Below are 26993 nucleotides of genomic sequence, written 5' to 3' on the forward strand. Positions count from 1 at the left end.
TGTAAGGTGAAGCGTCCAGCTATTTGATCGGCGGGCCATGGATTCGATCTTTCATCTACACATTCCCTTGTCTCTAGCGGCACATATGCACATGCACAATGCACATCATGCACTCATGGTATGCAATGCATGCACTTGCACATATCGTGTGTACGTACGTAGGCCTATATCATGAATCGGCGTATATGCCACAAAAATATTCGTCCTAAATGCGACTTCAATGCACATTTGACAGTACCTATAACTACGCGAGTCCAGGCTGAATAGTTGAATACCCGTCACTTACCTCTTCTATTAATGATAGAAAATAGTTGAATACCCGTCACTTACCTCTTCTATTAATGATAGAAAATATATTCTTGGTTTAGTTTATCGCTACAGAACCTTCGCCCGCGGGCAAGTCATCAAGCAATGATTGGTTGTGAGGGCGCAGCGACTGCACATTATTTACAAATTCATTGTTTGTGGTATTCATTGTGTTTTTCTACACAATGGGCATTTAGCCTACATCATGCCGATATTCTCTATTTTGATACTGTAGCTGCCTACTTGTAGGACAACCCACTCCTAAGCTTTAGACAACGCTTATGCGCATCAGATATGGCGAGGAGCCTAGAGATAAACCTCCAACACTTGGGAGGGTATTCCAGGAATCGATCTCGAACCCGCAATCTGCGGGTGTTGCAGTAGTGGATCACTTGTACCATTGTAATGAATGAAACAATGTGACGCTTACGACCACATTATATACCGATTGTAAGATTGTGGTTTATTCAATATGGACGATTGGATGAACTTGTATATCTTGGGATGCTCGGTAGTTTTAGAAGGATAATTGAAGCAACAAATCCTAACTATAATAAAATGAACAGCTCCTAATATCTACTTAGCAACTCGATGAACACTTCTTTCAAAAATAAACGTGTTATCGTACAAATGCATGTTTTAACAGAATAGCCGGAAGAATAACAACACTGCTAAGAAGAAGAGTCAGACGGACACACTCAAGTGTCAAAAATATTTCAATTAATCAGTCGAAGCAAAATCCACACGGCACACAGTGATAAGTCACATGTTTAAGGTCACCAATCCAAGTTGAGTGGCAACAGTAAAACTATACTAGTTTGAGAGAAGAATACTATAAACAAACAGCAGCTATAAATTAGTGAAAATTGATAGAAAACATGGAATCCTTTGCAAGCTGCAATAAAAATCTTGGCATGCAGGAAAAGTAACAGTTAGGATACTTCAGATTGTAATAGTCTTTGTCAAAAGTTTATCCACTATTATTGTATGAATTTAGCTTGCACATCTTTGTAAGACAACGAAAACCGGGCGTACATCTCCCATCATCTTGATTTACACTCCAGAGCAATAAAGAATCACGGTGATCTCATTCTCCAGAGTCCCCGCTGCTGGAAATATCCCATCCGAATCGATTGTGACTGATTTTAAGAGCAGACCTCAAGTTAGGCACGTGAGCAAATATATATCGAGCAGCTTGCTTTGTTTCTTCGAGAGTTTTTGATCGTAAAATACGATCAGCATATTTGTAATAAAGCGAGTCTCCGTTACTCTTGGAACTGTAAAATGTGCAAGGTTTGGTGTGAAACATGGATTCAATGCTGAAGAACACACCTAGTGTTGACAGACAGTCTCGAAAGAATTAAGAAACATTGAGCACTTTCCAGAAAGGTTGCTGTTGCGTCGTTAGAAATAGTGAGTGAATGAAAATTATGGAATTGCTCTGACAATTGGGCTGTTGAGTTGTTGAGCTCATTTTTACCCCCAAATTTAGATAAAATTCTGAATATTATCTTACCTCCCAAGAACGGAATCGAAGAGTTGAAATGCATTTTTCCTTTGCAGCATCGCCACTAACACTGGGCCATTCTTCATTTCATCAATCTATGAAAATTTTCGAAATCAAATCCAACTCTTGTTGAGTGCAAACAACAGAGCTCACATAATTCAAATTGCTGTCAGAATAATGCAGGATCTTTACCAATTCTTCAGCTTGGTTCTGTTTACACCATACCATTCTCATTGCACAAATTTCAAATCCCTGAAATCACAACAATGTTATGTGCAAAACAGTGTTGGGATGGCTTGAGTCATGACTTGACTCGAGTCATATTTGAGATACTTCTTTATTGACTTTGACTTGACCTGGACTCAACGGATGACAAATATGCAATGACTCGTGACTCAAAGAAAAATTTACAAGTCATCGAATATTTCACTTCGCAAACCATTATGAGCCTTTTAGTCGCACTAGAAATCACAACATCATCAATACCAATCCTGAATTTACTGGATTCTATTAAAATTTACGTTTTCAATATGATTAATTCCATAATCAAATGCAGACACAACAGCTTTACTATGCCTGTAATGACCGTCTCTGCCTCTGACTGGCATTATAATTCCTAATTTCTGCCTGCTATCAAATTACAATTCAGGGACTCCATAACGCAGAAGGCAGGATTGCAACCAAGTCAAAAAGCTCCGAGTCACGAGTCAATCCCACTTATAGTTTTGACTCGAGTTCAGTCGAGTCATTTTGAATTCCCAACCGAGTCCAAGTCAGCAAGCAGAGGGTCAAGTCCGAGTCCAAGTCATTGTGTTGACTGCTTAGTTTCCAGTTAAAGTCTTGTTAAACTTGTTAAACCCAGTTTTTATAACTTGTTTGGTCATATCGAACGGTTCCCATTTACAATATACTAATTTTCCTCACTTTTAGCAGTTTCTGGTTGCATTTCCAAGTACCAGTACCAATAGATGAAATCCCAATAGTGTGGTTACTTTAGTATTCTTCAAAATTACAATGAAATGTCGGTCTTGGCCGTCTGATTTTCTAGTCATATGACTTGGTTCGAGTCATGCGCAATGACTCGAGTCCAAGTCGAGTCAATACACAGCTTGACTCGAGTCGAGTCATTACTAGAGCCACATTACAGCACACAGCCATATTCTGCCATTTAATTTCTTATATAGTAAACAATTTTAATTGCATTTGAGTGCGATTGCAACTTAAGTGTGCACTGTGAACCATCTTCACATCTTTCATTACTGACGCCAATCCTATCTCAAACTATGCAAGCACATGATGTCGATTAATTACTTACTTGATTAAATAACTGATCCAGTATAGCGACATAAGGTGGAGCTTTCCACCGATTGTTATAAAAATTGTCGCAATTCTGCAGCGGCGGTGACTCATTCTGAAGCAAATCGGGCATGAGAATTGTCACAACTGGCTCGAAAAGATCGTCTTCGTTTTGAATTTTCCTTTTCCCCAATCCTTATGATGACATGAGGGTTAGAGACAAATAAAGACAAATAATGAGTGGAATAATTACCAGGTTTATTCGATGATACTTGTGCCATACGGCCTTTCATTTTTTCTGTAAAGAATCAAATATAAGAACATACGGCACTGAATATAAATGCTTTTGAACAAACCTGTACACATATACGGATCAACGGCTGGGCATGGCACACATTCCATTGCCAACTCCTGGGTCTCTTTACAACACAATCCATATGGAAAAAATAATTTCATTTCTTCACAAGCACTGGCATAGCTGTCAGAAACTGTAAAAACAAAAATGAAATTCAGTTGCATCAATATGTCAGTAAATTTTTCGTCGTCATAAAATATCTGAGGAATTGAACGATGAATCATGTGATTCTAGAAACAAAACCGCAATGTTCCTTAATTAAACACCAATCTTGGCTAGTGACAGCAGCCAAATCATCATATTTGGACCGTTGGTTCTTAACCGGTAGCTGAATGGTGGACCACTAGAGCGTTTGGAGGTGTTCCATAGAGCTCTCATGCAGTTTTTAAGTTGATCAATGGTTTTGTTTTGTTCAACTCATCATCCCAGTAAAAATATACGTTAAAACTGACAAACTACTTCAAGCTTTTCAGTGTTGAGTTTGTTTGTCACTAATCCGTCACAGAGAAAGAATTATTGGTATATTTCAAAGGTAACTTTTACAGAACCACTGCTTTAGATGGAGTAAGAAGTAGAAACAGAAATAAATAGATAATAGAAAGGTATGCAAATATAAAAGTTTGAAAATAAAAGCTCAAAGTGATGTTCAGTCATTGTTTATGCACCGTGTATTCCATTTGAAATCAAGTCGATCCCAAATAGAGCTCGTAGCGTAGGTGGGCGTCTTGTGTCCAACGACTCATGGCTTTTTCGCGAATACAGTCTGCTTCTTGCTATCTGCGGATTTTGTGGTCCCGCCAACTCACAGAGGTGTCTGATTGCGTTGCTTCTTTGCACGCATGCAACTAGTGACAAATCCGAGAGCATGTGATCGAGATACACTTGACACTCGCCTTGCATCTAAATGAAGTAGACATATCCTTGCATATCCGGCTCATAATTCTGCCACAACAAATGGAAAGTAAATTGATGAACAAAAACTTGGTATAGTCTGTCGATGAATATTGCTACATGATTTATGATGGCACTTATATATTGCTATCTCGTTTAGTTTAATGTATTTTATATCAAAACACTGAGATGGCAGAGTGCGCGCCAAAGGAATATGAACATTTAAAATATTTAATAACACATTGAACCGTCAATATAAAGTCGGAATAATTATTGAGTAATGCATGCTTTTGTTTGTTGAAATATATGGTCAAACAGGTACACATTCACACATTTTAAAAATGTTATCTATTATACGCATTATCGCATACGCAACACATACTATGTGCACATATTTCGAATTCTGGGGGAACAAGTAAATTATAGACGCCCAAGTCTACATGAAAAACACACGCATTAAATTGAGTGTTAAATATAAAACTCTTTCTGTCTTGGCCTTTCAATAATTTCATATAAATAAAAATCCTACTTCTTTTATGATAGAGGGAGCAACTTGAAGTGCTTCATGTTCCGACATCTTCACAATGTTCATTGCAACGATGGTAAAATCTTGCCTGTGAAGCTCTCTCATGATCTGTCAACAGCAATAGTGAGATAATGAGATAGTCCATGTCTTGAAAACTGGCTTCGAAGGTTCATATATATGGATGACACCAGAGTTGGATCAATTGTAATTTGTAATTGTAATTGAATGTAATTAATTACATTTTTCAATGTATTTGTAATGTAATTGTAATTGAAGCATTTTTATTTTGTGTAATTGTAATTGTAATTGTAATTTGACAAAAATTTTGCTCAATTACAATTTCAATTACATTAAATTGCTATTGAGACCTGACAAGCACAACCTAAAACAATTGACTTAAAATGCATTCTCTTTAAATGTCAACAAGGAATTTGGTGGATCCATTCGCGGAAGCCCTTGACTGCGCCCTTGCGTGCGAAGTTTTTTTTTATTTTTACCGCTATGCTGGCCTCGGCTGCCATTGTACACAATTTTTGGATTACTGACCAACAGATGGATTCGCAACACGTGACTCACGATTGAATACGCCGAGAAGCGAACTGCTGAGCCGGCTAAAAGCAGCAGAATTGATATTCCCATAGCTGGCGATCCAAGCGTCGAAATTTGATATGTATGGTCCTAATCGAAAGCTAGTGTCGCACTGATTCCGCAATAAAAGTATATTTCCAGGCAATGGTACCATCCCAAAATAGTCGTGAAAGTCTGGGAATCGGCATTGTTCTGAACAATCGCTGGGCGTAATTGGTAATTGTTGTGGTCATGCTGCTGCAGCGCTCTCACTTTCCAGAACAGTCGGCCTTAAACGGCTATTTTGGAGCAGTTACATTGCCCTGACGAGATTTTATTTTGTATTTTCGGAATTAGTACATCAATAGCTTACTATAAAGACCAGATGCATCAAATTTGGACGCATGGATCGCCAGCTCTAGGACTACAAATTTTGCTGCTTTTAGCCGGCTCTGCAGTATGTTTGTCGGTGCATTCATCCGTGACTCACATCTTGCGCATCTATCAGTGGGTTGGCAATCTACAATACGATTTCAGATCACGATGCTGCATCGTTATTTCGTCTGGCTAACTAACCAGACCACTGGATATTATATAACGTCTTATCTGACAAAGCACGGTTTTGTTTTCACTCCTCATCCTAATTCCTACGTCCCTCGATAAAAATAATATTATTTCTTTAATTATATACTATAGACGCAAATCCAACACGTGCATATATTATAATACTTTTTCAACGACATACTGCACCCTATCCTTAATCCTAACCCATAGGAAATTAGGTAAATAACATTTTACATTTCCAATTACGTGAGCCATAATTACCGAGCATTCAAAATACGCTTATATTACGCCACAATGACATCTCACATAGCATACTATGTACGCACATAAACGCATTTATTACTACACAATCTGAACTAGACTTGAATTGTTGTTAAATACGACGCTACGGTTGTCAAGGAGCACGGTTGAATTTATGATTATTAAATTACATGTCCAACAGCAGCAATTGTAATTGTAATTGTAATGTAATTGAAGCATGCAAGGAGTAATTGTAATTGTAATTGTAATTTGATATTTTTAGCATGGAGTAATTGTAATTGAAACATTCATGAAAGTAATTGTAATTGTAACTGTAATTGAACTGAAATAATGTAATTGATCCAACTCTGGATGACACCACTTCAAATAGCGTAGCATAGCATACCTTGATAAAATGTCTCGGAAACGCATCTGGCTTTATCACAAGTACTGAAGTTAACGGCTGATTGCAAGTTGTCATGAAGGAATATATCGATTCGTCCAAAGATGATAGATGCTTGGCGCTTACGCTGCCGTCACCGTTATGAAACGAATCTTTGTGATTGACATCCTTCTTTCCTGTATGAGGTTTCGGCACAATGTCTTTGTTCAGTAGATTTAACGAAAATTTCGCAAGCGGACAGGCTCTTACAATCATCACCAATATAATGTCATGATTTTCCGTGCTCTAATATCATGTAACAGGAAATGTAGCGTTTCATCATGATACAGCTGAGTTTTCTGGCCGCAGTTTAGGAAACTTTGGGGAAGTCTACAGATTAACTCAATACTTGGTGTTCCAAATCTGTTTTAAACGTATATGGAAACATTTTCTCTGTAGATTTCAAAAGCAGCCAGCAAATAAGGAAAGGAAATTTCAGCTACTTGAAACACAACGTAAATGTGTGTGTCCGAATTCTGCCATCTCAATTCGAAATAGATATTTCCTGTAAGTATTTGCACCAAAAAGTCACTCTGCAATGATTTCATTCATGGATCCAAACCAGATTTTAAAATATTTCCATTGCTCGTAGCCTTGTTTTGTATACATGATTTGAAAGGGATATAAACTTGAATAAAGATTACAATCTACAGATTTTGAAACATTAGCCAAAATCAACCAAAATTATCTCCCCGACTTTATGATCAAAACTCTACGATGAAACTCCAAACAAAATAGACTTACCGCTTTTCTTCTTCTTTTTCGATGATCCCCGTTTCACGTTATCCTTGGAAGGTGTGTTGGTGTTGCTCTGCTGACAGTTGCCGACACAATTATTATTACAACTACAGTTACATTTGACTTGCTGATGCAGCCGATACTGCAGTAAGCGTGCGGGGGGTGGCAAGTATTTCAACAACGGACGACTCTGATTGTCGGGGAACAGTTCCTTATCCGAGAAAAATGCGTTGACCTGATGATAAACAATGTTAGGTACCGAGTGGAGGGTAATATGTCATGGCGAATTACTTGGCGATAAGCAGTTTCAGGCGACGATGACATCATCCACGGAAGTTCCGGAGAGTGTGGCCATTGGTTGCCGTCGCAGTTGGAAGATTTCATTGACGATAAAACCTCGCCTAATACCTGGTTTAAGGTTCGATAAATTTGATTGGTATTTCGGTAGCACGAAAGAAAAGTCACACCTGAAACGCGTTCACTCTTCTCATGACCACAAGTAGGACGGAGGAATTCTGAAGCTGTAAGATACTACGGCACCATTCCTTCGTACCGACTTCGTAAAGGCATAGCTCCTGTACGTGAAAGGAGCATTGTCTATGAATACCCACAGGGGAATAGCATGTGACGAAAATCAATAACCATCTTGAAACATCAACATTAGAGGTGGTCTGTAACTAAGCACTTCTAATCAAGCAGGTTTTGACTTGGCTATTTACTGAAATAGTTATGTTTTGAGACCACTTTCATACAGTCTTCATTTTTTAGGCAAAACTAGGCCAGAATACTTCCTTCTAATTGTACACGAAAATAAATTTTTGAGGTTACTTCTACTCCTAATTCTACTTGAGTTCTAGCAATGAATATTTCGACCACCTATGATTAATTTCCGATTGAAAGCTACTTCTTACATTTGCCAAATTTTTAGGCAGTGACGAAATTCTTTTCAGCCCCAAGACTTCAAATCCGTTGAATGGTTCCATGTCGTAGTCTTCATCGGCGTTGTCCATGTTGTAAATATCCGTGCCTATATTGTCTTCCAGGCAAGGAAAGTCGCCATGGACCAGGCCTGAATTAAACGTTATACTCAACACATGAAACTCGATGCTTCTACGACAATATTGAAAACTCACTTCTTAGAATTTCAACGCCTTCCTCCATCGCTTCGTCCCCGATGACACAGAATACGACCACTTGTTCCATCTCGGGATTTGGGGAAATGTTGAGAAAATTGTTTAGAGGTAATGACATGGTATTTCCGCTGTCAACGTCGATGGCCTGGAAGCAAATGGTAGAGATTTAATGCAATGAAAAGAGAGCATATGCGAAATACAGAAGTACTGCTCGACATTGTGAGCCCATCGGAGGACATGTGTTGAATTTCATTGGTTCAGAACATTTGTTAGTAGATAGCTGATTGAGGATATATTATTATCCTAGTAGAAATCAGTTTTCCATAATTGCTTGTGGCCGTTCTCTTTTTCATTTGAAGGTTCTCGAATCAACTATTATAAAGCTGCAACAGCCTGTACTCTGCCGTCAGAAAGATCATCTCTACACTCTCGGAATATTTCATTAGTGTCATGTTTTTACTCGGCTATGTTATAGCCGAAATCGTCTGTTTTACCCGTAACTGTACGTTTGTTATTGCCGTTCGCGACTAGGTGCACTTGTTGTTATGTCACAGCGGCAAAATTCTGTCTATATTTCGAATTTGGCTAACCTCATTCACTGACGTACGCTCCTGATGAGAGTCAGTCGAAAATATTAGAGTCGAACAGATTTGGCAATATGAATATATTGTTTGTTGCTATAAACATCAGACTACGAATGAGCAAACTTCTTTAGTAATCTGACATCTTCCAAATGTTGCACAATATGCTATATTCAAGTCAAAATTAACGAATCAATCGCACTGCCAACGAATTCAAATATACAAAATGAAATTCAATAATTTCAAGCTCCACAAACGTCACCTTATTCATAACGCCAATCACATGCTCCGCACTTTCAGAATATGAAGCCGTATGGAAACACTGGCAAGTGACCTGCTTCACATGGCCTTCTTCAGGACTACTCAAACTAACCATCAAATCAGTCTGCAAAGCTAAGCACGGGTGTTAGAAATCTCATTTACGGACAGGAAATCTACGTTTTACCATGGATCAGTCCGTTTTGATGCACAATCCCGTTTTCTTTTGAAATGAGTAATATCGTGGACGGTCTGAACAGCCACACATCTTCATAATAATCGAAATCCAACGACGCGTCTGGATCAAGACGTGGGCAGAAATACGGGTAATTCCTATTGTAAACGGTACAATGAAAAAAGCGCTGTCAAATAAGGTGTAATCCTAACTTGCGACCTTTGGGGAATATTTAGAGCAGACGATTTTCTCTCATCCAGACGCAATCTCCTTGTGGCGATCAAATGATACCCCGTACTTAACACAGTGCACAGCACATTGCTGATGAAGCGCGTCGGAAGTTGGGGTGATATAACGAGGTAGATTCTTTGAATGGGCGATGTCACAATGTAAGAATCTTTTCTGTACTCGTTGGAAATTGTGGAATCTGAAAGTGAAAGATTGAACTCCGTAATAATGACGGTACGATTTTCAAAAGAAGTACTTCATGACATAGTTTTACAATATACACAACAATGTTTTCAATTCAATGTCACTTTGAGGATGATAAACGTTTTAAGATCTACACTTCTGATGCCGGGTGATATGTAATGATGTCGAACAAGCTTACATTGACTGGCAGCAGCACAAAACATCCTTTAGGTGTAGAGAACATACTACTATCTACCAGTGTTGGGATGATTCGAGTCACCTTTTTCGTATGGCTTGACTTGACTTGAGTCACTTTGCAAAAATAATTTGACTTGACTTGACGTTTCAGAAATGCGGATTGACTCTTGACACGTAGTAAAATTTACGAGTCAATTTCAAGTCATCAAGTAATCGATGTCGACCGTGTCTTGTATAAGTTCGGATTGTTAACGATACGCTGGTTTGACCTGTGAGAGCAACCAATCACTCAATGATTATGCATTTTACCAATCCTCCATTTGTTATATCACAAATAAATTGATCGCAAACGCAAACGCTTACAGTTTACGTTGTCGTAAAGTAGTAGTTAAGTAATATACTAGCAATATATCTCTGTTCTATAAACTGCTCACAGTGCCCAGTGCTCACCTAAACCAGCCCTCCTGTATTATTTAAATTGAACGAATATATTTTTATGTCATGGATAGATGGTAGGGTATTCCATCTCATCCTTTTTTCTGCTTTCTGACGTCTCGCATTTTATCCTGTATTCTCGCTGATAATTCAAGACTGACGACTGGGGCTACCGCAACCTGCGTAGTTTAGCAGTTGTACGTATGCGTGAGCGATAGAGCGCCTTTATGTGTGTATAATCAACTTTTTATTCGCTCTTCGATTCAGAATCAATGAGGACTCCATCTGTATTTAAAACAGTTGGCATAATGCAATGACTTTGAATCATGTGTCATACTTTGAAAAGCTAACTTGACTCGACTAGTGACTTGACTCATGATTTGACTGGCCTTGACTCGACTTGACTCGAGTCACCTCCGAAAATCGAGTGACATGACTTGACTCGAGTCAAAATATGCAATGAGTCGAGATGACCCGTGACTCGAAGGTAGTGACTTGATCCCAACACTGCTATCTACTGACAATGACACCACGATCTAGGATGCAGAAATCTTTGAATCAATTTGTATTGTGTTGAAGTTTACAAATTGAAATACCTTTACTTGAAGTTAGAGCAGAGTTTATCAAGAATTAGAAATATACAAGGTTGGCACAATAATTTGAGTACTCAATTCTGATTCAAGTATTAATTGTCATGATTCAAGTCAAGTAGTGATACCCGAGTTTTTGAGTACTGACATTATATGCGAAACTTCAATTGGTTACATCACAGCATTAAAAATGGATTATATAAAATGAAAAAATACAGGCGCTTCAACATACATTATTTTCATTGTGCTTACACAAAAGGTACATATTTGTACTTTCAAAGTTGCATACCGTCATAACATCATAGAGCGTGGTACTCGTATACTCGATTCCTAATTGAATCACTCAGGTACACGGTTTAGCCCATCCCTGGCATTATACAGAGTAACTCGTGAGTTGAAAAAAATTCGAAATATTTTGATCAATAAGAGTTAGATTTTATCTGTCTCTCTATCGATCTATACTTACATTTCGATGTTTCAAAGGCAAACACGGAGTCGTCAACATCATTTTTGTCACTGCTATCAATTCCATTGCAATTCGGCGAACTATGATCAGCAGTCCCATTGCAATTCGCTTGTGTGAGATTCTTCACGATTTTGCTATTCGGGTTCACGCGACCTCCAAACCAGACGCATATCTGTTGTTTTGCACGCGTTTCGCTTCGGGGATGATAAAATAAATTGACATCTGTGAAGTACATTCGAAATCAAATGGTGAATGCCGGGATTAATTTACAGTGGCGAGAACAGATTCGATGTGCCACGGTCGGTTGTAAAGTGGATGCCGTGCAATGCAGGGTAACAACTGACTGCACGTATCGCAAGCAAGGACGCTGTTTCTATTAAAATTGATTCCTTAATGAGTCAGATTACAAATCCGATTACTAAACTCGACTCATTTATTGCCTATTTGAAAATTAATAAAATACTTTCTCAGTCAGACGTTCAATAGCTACTATAACCTATTTCATTTTAATATCAGAAGACCTGGAAACAAATAAATATAATAGCACCGTATTTATAATGATGTTGCTTCATCAGGTATTATACATAATAACCAAATCAGGTATAACCATCACGTGCCAGAAACATATAAGCTGAAAACCGACCCATTGAATGGAGACCAGTCGATAGCTGCTCGCCATACGTTGCATTTAACGAGTGTTTTTCCGACATCCTAGCAAGCACCGGATCTCTGGGGCCAACTGTTTTTCCCCAAGTCTTATGTGCCGCGTGCCCTCGTATGGCAAGTAATGCGCACGGAACTATCGCATCTTGATACTCGGCCTCTTCCCGGTAGCTGTAATGTGCTGCAAAGCAATTATCATACTTAAAAAATGCTACAGTAAGCTACAAGCTACTGCCTTACATGTATTTTCATCGATATATCTTCTCGGAACGTAGCACAAACGTAATCCGACCAAATCAAAGCAGGAGGTTTGCAATCGTATTCCGATGTCGAGAACAGCAATTGGAAACATAAACGCTTCTCTTTGCAGAAGGCACGTCGTTATCTGATGGCGAAGCGGGAAATGTAAATGATGCACAGGATTTGATATTAAGACAACTTACTTCTGACTTTGACGAAGAGCTCAATTCCGAAGGCAGAACACATTCATCGCTCGATATCGACTTAGAGAAAAAGCCAGGATTGCTTTTCAAAACTTTCTTTATGGCCTGTACGGGCATGGTCGTCGATACATCACAGATTTGAAAGTAGCTAGCATACTGACACGTACCATCATATCGTTAGAAGCCGCGACATATGTAGACAACGGCTTCATTGCACAGGTAACGTCCGTTTCGGCCAAGGTGTAATGCAGCGGCGATTCGGGCCTGCCGTGCCACGGGCAGACGTCTTGAATCTTGTTGGACTGGAGAAATTGCCTCACAACGTGCAGGAAGGCGTCCTCTCTCTGTGTCGTGGAACAAGTTTGCAGAAGGTGAGTTCACAGACATAGCTGAGGTATGCGGTGATGTAAATTTAGCCACGTGAGGACTTGAGTAGACCAAGCGATACTGGTGCAGTTTACTCATGCGGTTTCGTTTTCATTCCACTTGTACAGATCTCCAAATCAAATTAGTTTACACTGCATCACATAGAAAGTAGTTGGCTAATAGTTCAGAATGGCTTTTACTAGTGAAATTGCTAAAGTCAGCCAAAGGTATACCTGTAGCCTAACCGTGACAAATGATCTTTGAAATTGTATGTCTTATTAGCTATCTTCACCACTTTTTAAAACAGCCTATTTGAGATCGTCTGAAATCCTATGAAAACCTCTGTTCTCTACCAATGCTCATAACGTTTTAGTGTGCCGTGGAAAGCAGTACCTTCGGTTTGATGGAATATAATAACATTAATGGATAAAATAAAGTGGTGATACCTTCTGGATGTAACTCACCTTTGACTTTTTTCTCACTCGCTTGGAATCCGGGTTATAGAAATCGTTCGGTACAATGACAGCCATCAATGAGAGCGACTGAGTGTCTTCGCGCCAATACTGATTCAAGGACACAACGTTGAAAGGCACATCGACGTGAGTCAGTTCTTTGCCTGATTGGTATTGAAGCCGATATGATTTAAATTGGCAATAATCAAAATCTAAATCAGTATCAAAGCTGTGTCAAGAGAAATTTTAAAGTATACACACACTGTGTTGCCATTCACTCTATTGCTATGCTTCTACTGAAATGTAGATCAATTTAGGCAATGCTCAATTTCAATCTCATATGGTGTTGTTGACCATTTTTATGAATGCAGAGCATTTCTGTCGATACGTACCGTTTTATAGTTAAAGTAATACTGGGAAAAATCGAGTACCTGAGTGATTTGATCCTGAATCGAGTATCAAGCTTCAATTGTAGTCAAGTCATGAAGTCATAGCAATAATGAAGTCATAGCAATAATACAGACTTCAGGAGCACATACATATACCTCTTATTGTGATCAGCAAGTAAATAATGACATTAATTCACAGGAGTGCAGTTTCCATAAATGTGAATGCTCGTAGCCTAGCGATGCATGTTTTGAATGATATGATAGGGCCAATCGAGATTCAAAGTACCAGGCAATGAGACAAATATATTGAAATAGTGATTCTCAATGATTCAATATTCCCCATAGTACAAGGGGCAAATAATTTAGGATGTAACCATTTTTAGTAGCATTGTTTTGTCGTCATACCGAATTATGTTGACGTTCTTAGCGATACTGCTGCATCTCATTTTATTCTGGATAGGTCACAGACTGTAATGCCCTATCATGCAGTCAAATACGAAAACAGGGGGAGAGTATTACCATTGATGTCCTCCAACAGATCATGAGGATCCAGGTCTCGACTGAAAGTGTCGTCAGTTCTCGGTTTCCGGATATCATCCAAATCTTCTGGCACCTATCGTTACACAAAGTGTAATTCGCGAGCGCCACCGTGATAACATATGCGAACTATACGCACCAAAGCTAGAAGCCACGACAGCAGCAACGGATAGGTGACGGAAAATCCGACGTTGTGATCAACTGGGCTGGCTTTGTGGCCGCCGCAAGTGCGATGCAGGATCACTTGTCCGATTGATAGCATGTTGATTGCCAGCAGCACCATTTGTGTATCGTCGGTTGAGAGCGTTGGTGGGATGTTGTGCACCTCTTGCTCGAATGATGACGTCTGTTACGAGATGAAGAACACTGTAAGATTGCCAATTTCTAACGGACAAAAACTGATGCATGTCATAAACCATATAATTTTACTCACGCAAAACCCAACTGCAAATGTGGTAAATGCAAAGATTCTACTGCACAGATCTTGAGAAAAAAAATGTCACTGCCAAGACTCGGGGGTCTCTCGTGTCGATGGCTTTAGATTTATCAACTATATCAACACAGTACAATGCAAACTACCAGAATATTCGACCCGCTGAAGGAAGGAAGGAACTTAGTTTATTTTTGTCCTTGATGTTTTTGCGGCATATACACCGACTCATGATATATATACACCTGATCTGTGCATATGCATACCATGAGTACATGATGTGCATATGCCGTTGGACAAGGAAGGTGCGGATATAGCCTTTGACGGCTTTCTAAGTCTTGCACCACCCCTCCATGCTATCCCAGTAATGCATGAGCGCCAAGCAGGGAAGTCATGGATACCAGTGTTACTAATCAGGTCTTTGGTTCGACCCGGCCGGGGATCAAACCCACGGCCTACCGATCAAGAAGCCGGATGCTTCACCATTAGGCTATCTTGTCGGTCATAGAAGACCGTGGAAACAGTCGTTAAGCTACACTGCGTTATACTCACCATGTCAAAAAGTAAATCAGAGCCTTTGTGATGTTTTTCGCGTTCCTTGTCCAGCAAAATCTTGAGTTTATACCTCGTTTCGTTTCTGATGCTTGAGCCATTCACAAGGCTTTTATAATAACTCTCTCCCTGGAATCGTTCAAACACATGCCTGTGTGTAATAGGAATGCTAGACCAGGTCTCCTACCTTTGGAGTCGATGACTGAAGTTTTTTGTCCTTTGATTTCGATTTCTTGTGTCCGTTCGCTGGAAAAGATGTGAGACTTGAAACCCCTGACTTTTCCTTTTATTGCAGTGTCTTACATACCTGAATCGGATCCTGAGACTCCATTTACTTGATTCAACAACCTGAAAAAAATGGTAATGGTCACTCAAGTTGTATGGTTAGGTAAGTACAGTTAACATTGTGAAAATCCCACCCTCTCAAATACATGGAATTATCATGATTATGTTTATGACTGAGAAAAAGTTGATTTGTACCAGAGCAAAGTAAAAACGAACCATCATCATTTCAAATTTCAAGTTTTATTCATAAAATTTTAAGATTTCAAAACATCACAAGACTGCGATATAATGAAAGATAGGAAGGTGCCGAAACGACTATAGGAGTAGTCTTTGAGATCAGACACCCACCTTGGCCTAGGCGATTTAAATAGGAGGCATGCACACTGAATGAAAGTAAAAGAAGATGATATAAAATGATAAGCGACAAAATCCTTTAAAAATATGATTATAGCAATAAAATTTTGGTTGCTTCTTCTCACATAATGAAGATCAAGATTTATGCGTGCGTTAATCCATAATCGCTTAAAATGAAATATTCGAGAACTCGTTGATTTATATGTTACTTTTCATTTCAAAATCTCACGAGATTTGGTCATAAGAAAAAAAGTCCTAAGACAACTCTGTAAGACTGTGATTGTAAAAAGTGTTCCCAGGGTTGCAATGACTTGACTCATGATTTTTTGGTGACTCGACTTGACTCGAGTCAATTCTTCAAACGCGTGAAATGACTCAACTTGTACTCGAGTCATTGTGCATGATTGAACCAAGTCATATGACTCGAGACTAGGATGGCGAATCAGATGTTTCATTGTAACTTCGAAGAATAGTAAAGTTACCACATTATTGGTATTTCGTCTATCAGTCCCGATACTTGGAAAATAGAGACAGAAACTGTTAAGAATGAGGAAAATAACAATAATATGAATGCGAGCCATTCTATATCACTCGAACAGAGTTCAGAGAAGTGGGTTGAGCCGGATTGAACTAAACAGTGAACATAATAACTTGGACTCGGACTCGAGTCAAAACACTATGACTCGGACTCAACCCTCTACTAGCTAACATGGACTCGGACTTGACTCGGTGGTGAATTGAAAATGACTCGACTTAACTTGAGTCAAAACAATAAAAGTGAGATTGACTTGTGACTCGGAACCTTGTGACTTGGTTATAACCCTGATAGTACGGTATTGTAAAACAAAAGGCATGAGCAAGAAAATGCATCTTGCATGACATGGAGGAGCACTGCAGATCGAGCACACCAAAAGATTGGCATAGCATACATAATACATTAAGATTTTCCAAATTTTGGACAACCCTAATGGGTAATCAAAGGGACCCTCTGGAACAAGTGTGGTACTGGCATTTTCCACGTCTTAGGGGTGGAATATTTCATGACTAATGCGCGAGTCATATTGGAGCTGAAGTCAAATAGGATTTTAATATCTAACAGACGATATTACCTTAATTCCAATGAATTTTTTCTCAGGCCACACTAACATTTATGGTGCGCGATGAATGAGTGGGATAGGTGTTAGAGTTGATAGGAAAGATCACAGATTGGATCTCGAGTCTGATATTCTAATTTCAGCAGATAAAGTCAATAGCAAAGTTTTCAGCAAATTCCAATGCATTAAATCCAACTGGAGATTATCAGTAGGAGCAAATTGAGTTTATTTTTATTATTTCCTTGAAGTGTTTACCGATAGTACTCGAGACAACGCTGCTCAAAGATTAATTGATGGTAATGTTCAAATCTAATCTACTCACCGTAAGCAATTGACAGTGGAAAGGTAAACACACAAACCTGGAGTATGAAGGGTTTTCTTTCAATCTATTTGCAGAATATGAACTCGAGCTGAGCGTGGCATCCTGGTCGTCTGGACATGTAATAAGATATGATGAAACTAAATACATATGGAAAACATGCAAGTTGTACCTACCCCTGTCAACGGTCTTCTTGCTGTGGGACTCGCCAATAACTTGAACTGTGGAACTGGATTGAGAATCATACATTGACCCGTTTTTTGTTGCTCTCGGCGTTACAGATGATGCTTTTGAATGCTTCTGTCTGCTGGTTTCAGCCGGGTTGTCGGAACCTGATTTTTCTGTGATATTTTCTGGACAACCTTTTAAAATTATGTCCCCATCAGACAGATTTTCGTCTCCGATTCCAGTCACACAAATTTGTGAATTTTTACTCGACGTAGTCGGGGTTACTTTATCAATGGATTTCGCTTTCAATCTAGACTCAAATGTGGCAATGTGAGAATTCTGAATGCTTACTCCTGATTATGAAATGGCCGTACTTTCGCCTGTAGATCTGCCAGGTTTGATCGATATCCTCGTCATCGCTAGAATCGGAATCGCTGAAAAATTTAGGAATCCAGTATCCATTCGTTAACAGGAATGATGCCTGTGTTACGTCTATGATAAGATATACAGCAGGAGAAAATAGAAGAATATAATTATTCTTGATAAACTAACAATTAGCCCAATGAACGATGACTCGTCCTTGTGCATTCACTGTCATCTGCATTAATGCTATTTTTTTTCACTTTTTTGCCCATCTAATCATGAAAATTTCTAGCCGATGTCATTCAATTCCTTGATTTTGGCGCCTAGATAAGCCCAGTGAGTGATTTGATTATTGCTTTTGATTATGGGACCAAGCAAGGAAGAGTGAACGAAAAACGCAATCCTGCCAGATAACAGATGCTCATAATTTAGGTAGTTTGGTATTTGACAGAGCAATAAAATTACTTCATAAATTTATTGCAGAAAATTTTCACTCTCAAAATTTTATTCAAGCCCCCAACTTTAAACCTTCTAGTAGAGACATGTAAGGAAAGTGTTTCACTTATCATGAGTTATACAATAAATATACAAATACACTGGGTGCATAGAATTGAAATTTATTTCTTTCCAGTTATGCTACCAGTTAAGTTATGTCATAAGTTACGACTCTGTAAAAACCAATATGTTATAACAGTATAAAACAGCTAATACCTTGGGATTGCATGCATTTTGGTCATATTTTGCACTCTCCTTGAGGCGAACGGCAGATCATTTGCCGACACGCCAACAGACTTGGTCACAGGTCGTTGCACTTCCAATGGCTCGGGCTTCTGAATTAACAATGCATGAGTTATCAATGTTAAACTAACTTTTGTACTTGGCAGTGGTACAAGATATCTTTATATAGTGGCCTAAAAGATTGAGAGCTGCCCCTACCCAAGGTCATGTATGAGGTGTAAAGTGTAATTTGCTTTTTGTCTCGCAACAACAAAAATAACGATCATTGATCAAATTGGATATCACCCGACATAAACTTGACTGTATATGTAAGCTTGACTTGGCCGAGGTTTGTATACGAGATTACTGAAGATATTCTCCCATAAACTTGACCAGCACCCTGGACATTCTGGCGAAATACCGAGTAATATCAAATTTTGAATGTGTACAATTGCTGAGTTTATAATTTGAGGTGAGTCAACACTAAAAAGACTTCACAATACTCCGTCAGATTTCATAGCCCCATATTTGCCGCCAGAAAGAATATGAAAAAAGTTCTGGACAATGCATTGGGGAAGCGACCTTCTGTATTCAGCATCGTACTTTCTGTATACTAAATAACAAAGGCTGTCTTATCTATATAAACAGGCTTCACTACTGCTTAAATACTCAAGTTACTGACAGACATGAATATTCTTAGAAAAGGTTAGATTGTATATTACAAAAATCAGTCACGAATAATGGTTATTACAAGTCAGTCACGTTATACGTACACGATCGGTACCGGGTAACGAATTTTACTAGAGATTTGCAACACTTCAATCCTTTCCTTTATATCATCCTCAATCTATACCAATTAGAAAAGAACAACAATATTTAAAAGATTAAATTTTACCATTTCCACTTCCTGAGCCTCTGTTTTTGCTTTCTTGTCCGCATTGGGCCGTAAATCAATAAATACGGTAGTTCGACCCACGACATGTTGACCTAAACAAGAAATACGAGCATGGTAAAAATACAATGAACAGCAGGCTACTTAACGTATAGTGATGTCAAACAAGGCATGTTTTGACTGTAAATAATAATCGCAGAACTGGATTTGAACATGTCCATGCAACAAAACATAACCATCAACTGAAAGTGAGTGTCAGTTTTCATAAGACATTGTAGTAATAACAATCCTCAACAAATATATATTATATACAAAATTATACTGCATCCTCTATCCTTATAAAACTTACTGAGCACAATGAAGGTTATGGATTGTGTGCCGAGTACAAGTACAACTATTTTGTCAGTAGAGTTCAGCCTTGGCTGGGAAGGAACGAAGCAGAACTTCTTCCTCTTCTACAAACACAAGCGGATTGCCTACAATTGCACAATGTGAGTAATTTTGTTGTCCCACTATTTCCACTTCTACTTTGAAAATTTTAGAATCCAAAATGTTTACAGCCCACATTTGAAATTTCGTCACTTATAAAGCACATTACAAGTTCATGGATGGAATCGCATTAATTTCACGAGTGAAATTGTCAATGTAGCAGTGCTCAATAAATCTTTGTCTCTGAATCTCAGACTACAGCTTGAATTTCAATCACGCGGATGTGAAACCGATTTTTGTCACAGCATCATTATTGACGTGTTATAATACAAGATGAAGAGTAGCAGTTGCCTCGATACCTTCATTGTTACCGTCTTCAATCTTCAGTAGTTTGCTTTCTGATTTTGGCGGTTTGTCGGCCTGCCGAGAATCTTCTAAACGAGTTTGTTTTTGGCACAAATCCAGCAGTTTATTCATTACTTTAGTCTTCTCTTCTTTGTCTAAAATAGCATTTGATACACAGTCACAGCACAATCAAGACGGCGGGATATGTCGCAATATGACAACGTAAATCTTGCATCGTTTCAACAAGCATATATACCATCATGATCCGGGTATCGAAAATTGGATCATATCATCGTTACAATGACCTGATGTGGTGGCATCGCTGTTATAAGGTAGAGCATGTATCGAACTTGCTTCAGTAGCACAGGATGAATATTACAGAACAGATGAAACAGATGAAACTACACCTACTCGGCTATTCTAAAGAAGTACTCCATTACTAACCGTGACTACCTCTCCACAAGATAAATTGTACCGCTTGTCAATATTCAGTCAAAAATGTTTAAAAGGATTGTAAAACAATCGCAAAAGTGCAACAAATACCCGTTTCTTTACGAGGTGAGTCTGCGGACAGTTCGGTGAGGTCGGTTGTCGACGAGTCTTCGACGATATTGCTTAGATCGAAGTCTTCTAATCTCTACATTGAAAAGATACATGCGCAATCGCAGGTTCTGATAATATACTCCAGTAGCTGACCTCTAACGACAAGAGAGAGGTGACATCAATATCTTCAAATTCAGAAAATATGGAAGATTCACTCATCTCGGTAGCAGTTGCACTGTTTGAAGATTCTTTTGAAACTGAAAATCATAGTTGTTCAGTGTTCCCATATAGCCTACTATTAAGAACAATTTGAATATGGATGTACCTTCATTTACATTTCGATTTACATCAGCAGCTTCGAGAGGACTGTCATCTAACACCGGAACGACTGGTGTTTTACGGTCTTCAATTTGCTCTGAAAATAGAATGTATCTCACCTCTGTTACATGTAAATATGCATATGCAAATACCTTCGTTTGCAAAATCTGTGTTAACTTTTTCTTTCAGGTGTTTTTGAAGTCTTTGAAAGAGTAACGATGTACTTTTCGGTACGGAAGGTGATTGAGCCTTTTTAGCAATTGTGGACTCTGGTCTTACTGAAGTTGTGTGTTTCGGAGATACGGTTTTTATGGGACTATCTGCAAAATACAAAACTCATCACAATGTGCAAGCAAACATGTCGTTTTCATACATGATTAACTTTAATAAGAGCTTATTGTCAAAAGCACTAAAATAAACTGTGTGACCTCAACAACGCCACTCAATATATTGTTGTACAATATAACTGGCAACAGACATTTTTCAGGATAGGCATATATGTCTATGTCTACTGCACATATCACATTTCAAAAACTCATACAACACGGTAGGCTAATCATGCCACTATCCTGGTACCAGCAGTAACCAAAGTCTACGAAATGAGATCATAAATAGGAATATAGAAAAGATGAAATAATGCCATCATAATATGAGAATCAACTTAAATGTTGAGAGCAATGAGAATAGTTAGAGATTTGAAACTCTCTACCTCTAGTACTGCAAACCAATGAACCCAGCCACTTTAGTAACTCAGCCATAATGGATAACGATTAGTGAAAAAAGTATAGGCTAGTATTGGATAAAATGGGGGACAAAGTGCATGTGAAAGAAAACACGGTTCCTCAACATTACAATTTCAAGTTTAAGCCGTGTTCAAAGAAGTAATATTCAGAACACTGCATAGTTCAAGAACATCAGTGAGTTCATTACTGCAGATTTAAACTACTGTCTTGGCCACCTCTATGGTGATACGTTCAATTTACATGCATGACTCAGCATGTCGGGTGGACTTGTTTTCAATAGGGTTACCATATGTCCTCCTTCATGAGGATTTGTTCTCCTTTTTCAAGCAATCGATAATGTCCTCCGAGGACGCCTAAATGTCCTCCTATTTGGAAATCCATCCTTCTTTATAGCTTTGACAACCAGGGTAGTGGACAGGCTTAATTAAAAAGCGCTATAAATGACGCGAAATCTGCAATTCGGACGGTCGATCGGGTCATTCGGGAGTATGGCAGTATCGTTGAAATGTAGACTACGTTGTTGTGCCGATAGCAGACGGCATATATAAACGTAAGACCTTGATAGCTTCCCCACCCTGTTTCACGTCCACTTGGTATGATTATAACTTTATTATAGTTACACGAGCTTTCGGATCTTGGACTAAGTTATAATCCTACAAGTGGACGTTAAACAGGGTGTGGAAGCTATCAAGGTCTTGCGTTAAAATGTAGGTAATCCGGGAGTCGAGTCGGAAAGATGACTTTTTTTTAGTCCACAAAACGAGATTTTTAGTACAAGTTTTAGAATCAGCAGTTTTCTAGTCCGGTAACCTGACTTCAATGATTTGTTAAAAGTGTCCGCCTTAGAGGATCCCAAAATATGGTACTCTATTTTCAAGGTCAATTGATATGTTTGAATTATTTTCAAGACTAAAAAAAGCAGACTGATTACTTGTTACGCTTCCAACTTCTTCAGTCTTTTTATCTGTGGGAAGGGATCGATCAAAAATGCCAACAGACTCGTCCGCTGAAGAAGTCGTCTGAAAAATATAGCAAGCTCATATCGGAAGTCTGAACAAATAGGATGCATCTTATTATGTATATGTAAATTTACCCAGCAACTATTCTCCAATATAGCAACTGGTCACGCCTTTTCGAGTATGAAACCATTGGAGAAGCTCTACAGTACACATTTGTGTAAAAAGTACTGTAGTCATGATAATGGAATTCAAAATTTTCTTTCTGATAAAAGTCAGCAAAAGCAAAGGCTTACCAGATAATTTATATGCATTAGTCGATCAACGTAGGAAGGCTAATAAAGAGATATAAAGTCGCAATTGCAAATATAGCCTGTCTTTTGTAGCTGTGATCAAGGGGATATATAGCATGTAGTTAATGACTTCAAGGTAGTCGTAAATATCAGAGATTGGCTCCCAAACTTTTCAAACAGTAGGTAGTACCAGAAAAACATTACTTGAATTATCTATTACTGTTTAGGCTATACTAGTTACATGCTAGCACCCTATCGTTTCAATACTGGCACAGAAATTTACCTCTGAATCGGAATCCATGGCAGGTAAATCATTTTGAACTTGTGAAAATATGTAGCTCCATTGTCCACTGGATTCATTATCCGGCTTATGATGAGATTGAACTGTGTGATAACATGATTTATTAGCATTTGTTTATTACGGTATTGTCATTCATCAGGCAGGTATCACTATTTAAAATCAATTAAACAAACAGTCTCCTCGGCCTACAATAGAATTAAAATACAATCAAGTTCTCATGGTCTAGTAGCTCTGAACTATTTAGTCTAGATATTCATCCACGCAGAGCCAAAATAAAAAAAAACTCACGATTGTCATCGTTCAAATAGAGCAGTGGTTCCCAACCTGTGGTACGCGTACCACTAGTGGTACGCGAAGGTCTTCCAGGTGGTACGCGAGTACATTCTGTTTTTTTTCTCGACCAAATGGAGTCATTAGTTCAGGTGGGGTTGATTTTGAGTTTTTTGAAGCATGGCCTCCTCGTATTCGACGCTAGCTTCTCACGCTAATCCCTAGATGTTAATTTTCCCTTCTACGTGGGAGTGCGAGCAAGGATTTTCATTCATGATGACTATCAAGTCGAAGAAACGAAACCGCCTTGTTGCGCTCATGCATGACTTTCGATGCGCTGTGAGAAAACGTATGCCACTCGTCGACCAGCTAGTGCAGGAGAAGCCAACCGTGACCCACGGGCCAAATGTGGCCCGCGAGAAGATTATGAGTGGCCCGCGAGATAATTCTCGAAATTAGTTATAATATCAAGTATTGAATTACTCAGGTAATTTACTGTGAACTTCCAAGACCAACAAAAACTTGATTAGTTTGACCCCGAAATATGAGGATGTTGATCACTTAAATACCAGTTCCGACGCATTGGCGTAGCCTGGAGCCAGCAAAATTTTTCTTAGATGTCCCTATATTACCATAAAGTAGAATATTCCGTCGTAGATTTATTTGGCTTGATATTTTTCTTAGCACATCGCGCGATTTATTGTCAGTCTATTTCTTGCTTTTTGTAGCCCTTCCTGAGTATAAAAATATGCCCAATCTACTTAATTGACGATATTGGTAATTGTGAGAGAACGTGCCGTCCAACATCCGACTTCGCGTCTGCACTCGCAGAGATGATGATGAAGATGAAGATGATCGGCGATGAAACTTTGGCACAAAATGATAGACGCATGTTCACCGAAATCGTCGCTAATAATATGTCGGAATCATCCTGCGTTTGCCAAGAGAGCCCAGTGGCATACATAGGTTACTCGCAATATATGCAAGTAACATTAGTATTGGCCGAACTTATTCACTAATTTGAAAATTTTTCGCGCTTGGCGCGGGTACTTCATGAGTGCACTGTTCACACTGACTTTTCATGACATAATTGTTATCGATTTTGATGCGTAGTGATATAAGTCTTGTTTCCGTCATTACCTAATCCGGTTCGCTTCTATCGGCTGGATAAAAAAGGTCATCATCATTCAACACGCCCGCGCAATGGTTCGCAAATATCATGTGGCCCTTTGGTCGAAAAGGTTAACCGCCACTGAGCATAAATCACATACGTGCTTGTGACGTCATAAATGGTGGGAGCATTTTGACCTCCTTCTGCGCGCGTAACTTGTAGGTGGTACGCGAGCACTGCATAAAACCTCGTAATGGTACGTGGGTGGAAAAAGGTTGGGAAACACTGAAATAGAGTGATAATATACTTTACCCGTGGAAAGACTTTCATCTGAATCACTCATAATGTGTCGTCAGTAGCTATATGCTTTGCAGTAGCTACACTCAATTCGACCACCACAGTTATCACTGTATGCATACGGTATCTTTATTACAATTATCATATGGTATGGTACTATATATCTGTTAAGACAAATATTACAGGTTGTAGCTTAGAAATTTCACCACAAGTGCACTAATAAATCTACATTATACACATATCATACTGAGGCTGGCTAATCTTTGCGCCAGGTAAGCATAGCGTCGCTAATCAAACGTATCAGAGTCGTCGCAACAGAGGCAACCCACATGAAGTTTGAATAAATTGAATGCAGTCTGGCACTATAACTCAAATTACAAAACTAAAATTTGTCCTTATCATAATACCTACCATTCAAAAGCATCAAAGAATGGAAAAACATTAAATTGCCTAGATGATTAATAATGGTCACATTATAATATTACGCTGGCCCCCAATCCACTCATATATAAAACGCATACAAATCTACAAGTTCACCATGTTGTTTATCGGTCGCCCAGCAAATTCGTTTATTGTCGTTGTAACGAAAAGCGGTTCGTTCAGCGACCACTGTGCGATCAGTCATTTATGACTTTACGAGCTTCATAAAACAGGTGTAGTTTGTACATCCATTGGATTATTTTATTATATTCTGTATACAATTAGTTACCAGTGCAAAACACCATCGAATTGATCAATGAACACCCGCCCTGGCCTACAAGTAGGCTACTTACACATGCACACTGGTGAATGAGACATGTGAAATAATAATCGCGTCAAAATATCCAGACGTAATGACGAGACGTGTTTTGGTACGACCGTACGAGGTATCGATGCATGTATTTGTAAGTTCTGTATATATTATTGATATGTTGTTAAGGTATAATATTAATAGGGTTACCATACGTCCTCTTTAAAGAGGATTCGTCCTCTTTTTTGACTTTATTGAAAGTGTCCTTGGAGGACGCCCTTTTGTCCTCTTTTTTGAAATTTTGTCCTCTTTTTTGAGCGGAAAGTGAATTTTTTTTTGTTAGTCAACCCTGCCCCACAAAGTGAAGGAAAAGACTGTATTTTAGGCACGGATCAGGAAATATGACCTTTTTTAGACCAAGTGGGTAAAATTTACCATTTTTTGAGAATTCTCCTCCGATTTTGCAAGTCTGAAATTTCTGAAAAAGTGTCCTCTTTTTAGATTTCCAAAATATGGTAACCCTAAATAATAATAATAATGAGTACATCAAAACCGTTTTCTCATAATGTTAAACGCAGACTGCGGGTACCGGGGCCCACAACTTGAGCTCATGAAAAGCTACCTGACTGGACGCCAACAAATGGTTTCAATCTCCAGCACCGTGTCCTCTCATGATCTAATTACCTATGGTACACCCCAAGGCCCAGTGTTTGAACATGCCCTCCTCACTTCATATCATTTTGAGGCCTCCTCAGTGAGTATCCTACCGCACTGTTCGCTGATGATACTCGCCTCCTCTCTACGGATCCTCCATATGGCAAAGTTGGCGGCCCATAATAATATTTTCGTCAACGCCGCAAAATTCCAATTATTGGGCGTACATTCTGGGCAAAACCTGATTGCTGGTCAACCTATTTCCAATCCAGAAAATGCGAAATATCTCGAGGTTTTGGA

General features: G+C 38.8%; 1 protein-coding gene across 1 annotated transcript; it reads right to left on the bottom strand.

Annotated features, from left to right (window-relative positions):
• Positions 1-905: 905 nt before the first annotated feature.
• Positions 906-25720, bottom strand: LOC145449947 (dynein axonemal assembly factor 8-like). Its single transcript, XM_080328389.1, has 41 exons — positions 25325-25720; positions 23614-23714; positions 23013-23100; positions 21491-21658; positions 21346-21435; positions 21174-21277; positions 21021-21114; positions 20492-20632; positions 19707-19798; positions 18806-18924; positions 18106-18165; positions 17740-18041; positions 17604-17676; positions 15819-15859; positions 15699-15757; positions 15512-15640; positions 14669-14875; positions 14512-14605; positions 13616-13767; positions 12953-13129; positions 12786-12890; positions 12583-12727; positions 12323-12523; positions 11680-11901; positions 9799-10006; positions 9592-9737; positions 9409-9539; positions 8566-8710; positions 8344-8501; positions 7900-8007; positions 7724-7840; positions 7439-7667; positions 6659-6831; positions 4885-4989; positions 4130-4364; positions 3466-3597; positions 3363-3407; positions 3129-3304; positions 1967-2065; positions 1823-1908; positions 906-1583 (listed from the first exon to the last, which is right to left on the bottom strand). Exons 1-41 carry the CDS (start codon positions 25353-25355, stop codon positions 1394-1396), a joined length of 5478 nt encoding a protein of 1825 aa, XP_080184515.1. The 5' UTR covers positions 25356-25720; the 3' UTR covers positions 906-1393.
• Positions 25721-26993: the final 1273 nt, after the last annotated feature.

Source organism: Botryllus schlosseri, chromosome 11 (assembly GCF_051294905.1).
Source record: "Botryllus schlosseri isolate E-star chromosome 11, Bs_hap1, whole genome shotgun sequence".
Classification (NCBI taxonomy): domain Eukaryota; kingdom Metazoa; phylum Chordata; class Ascidiacea; order Stolidobranchia; family Styelidae; genus Botryllus; species Botryllus schlosseri.

Excerpts from the sequence above, each read along its gene's own strand:
- LOC145449947 (XM_080328389.1), bottom strand. The coding sequence starts at position 25,355 with ATGAGTGATTCAGATGAAAGTCTTTCCACGG. Across the intron at positions 21,436-21,490 it reads CACAGATTTTGCAAACGAAG|AGCAAATTGAAGACCGTAAA; the intron begins GTATTTGCATAT and ends TTCTATTTTCAG. Across the intron at positions 9,738-9,798 it reads GCTCTAAATATTCCCCAAAG|GAATTACCCGTATTTCTGCC; the intron begins GTCGCAAGTTAG and ends CGTTTACAATAG.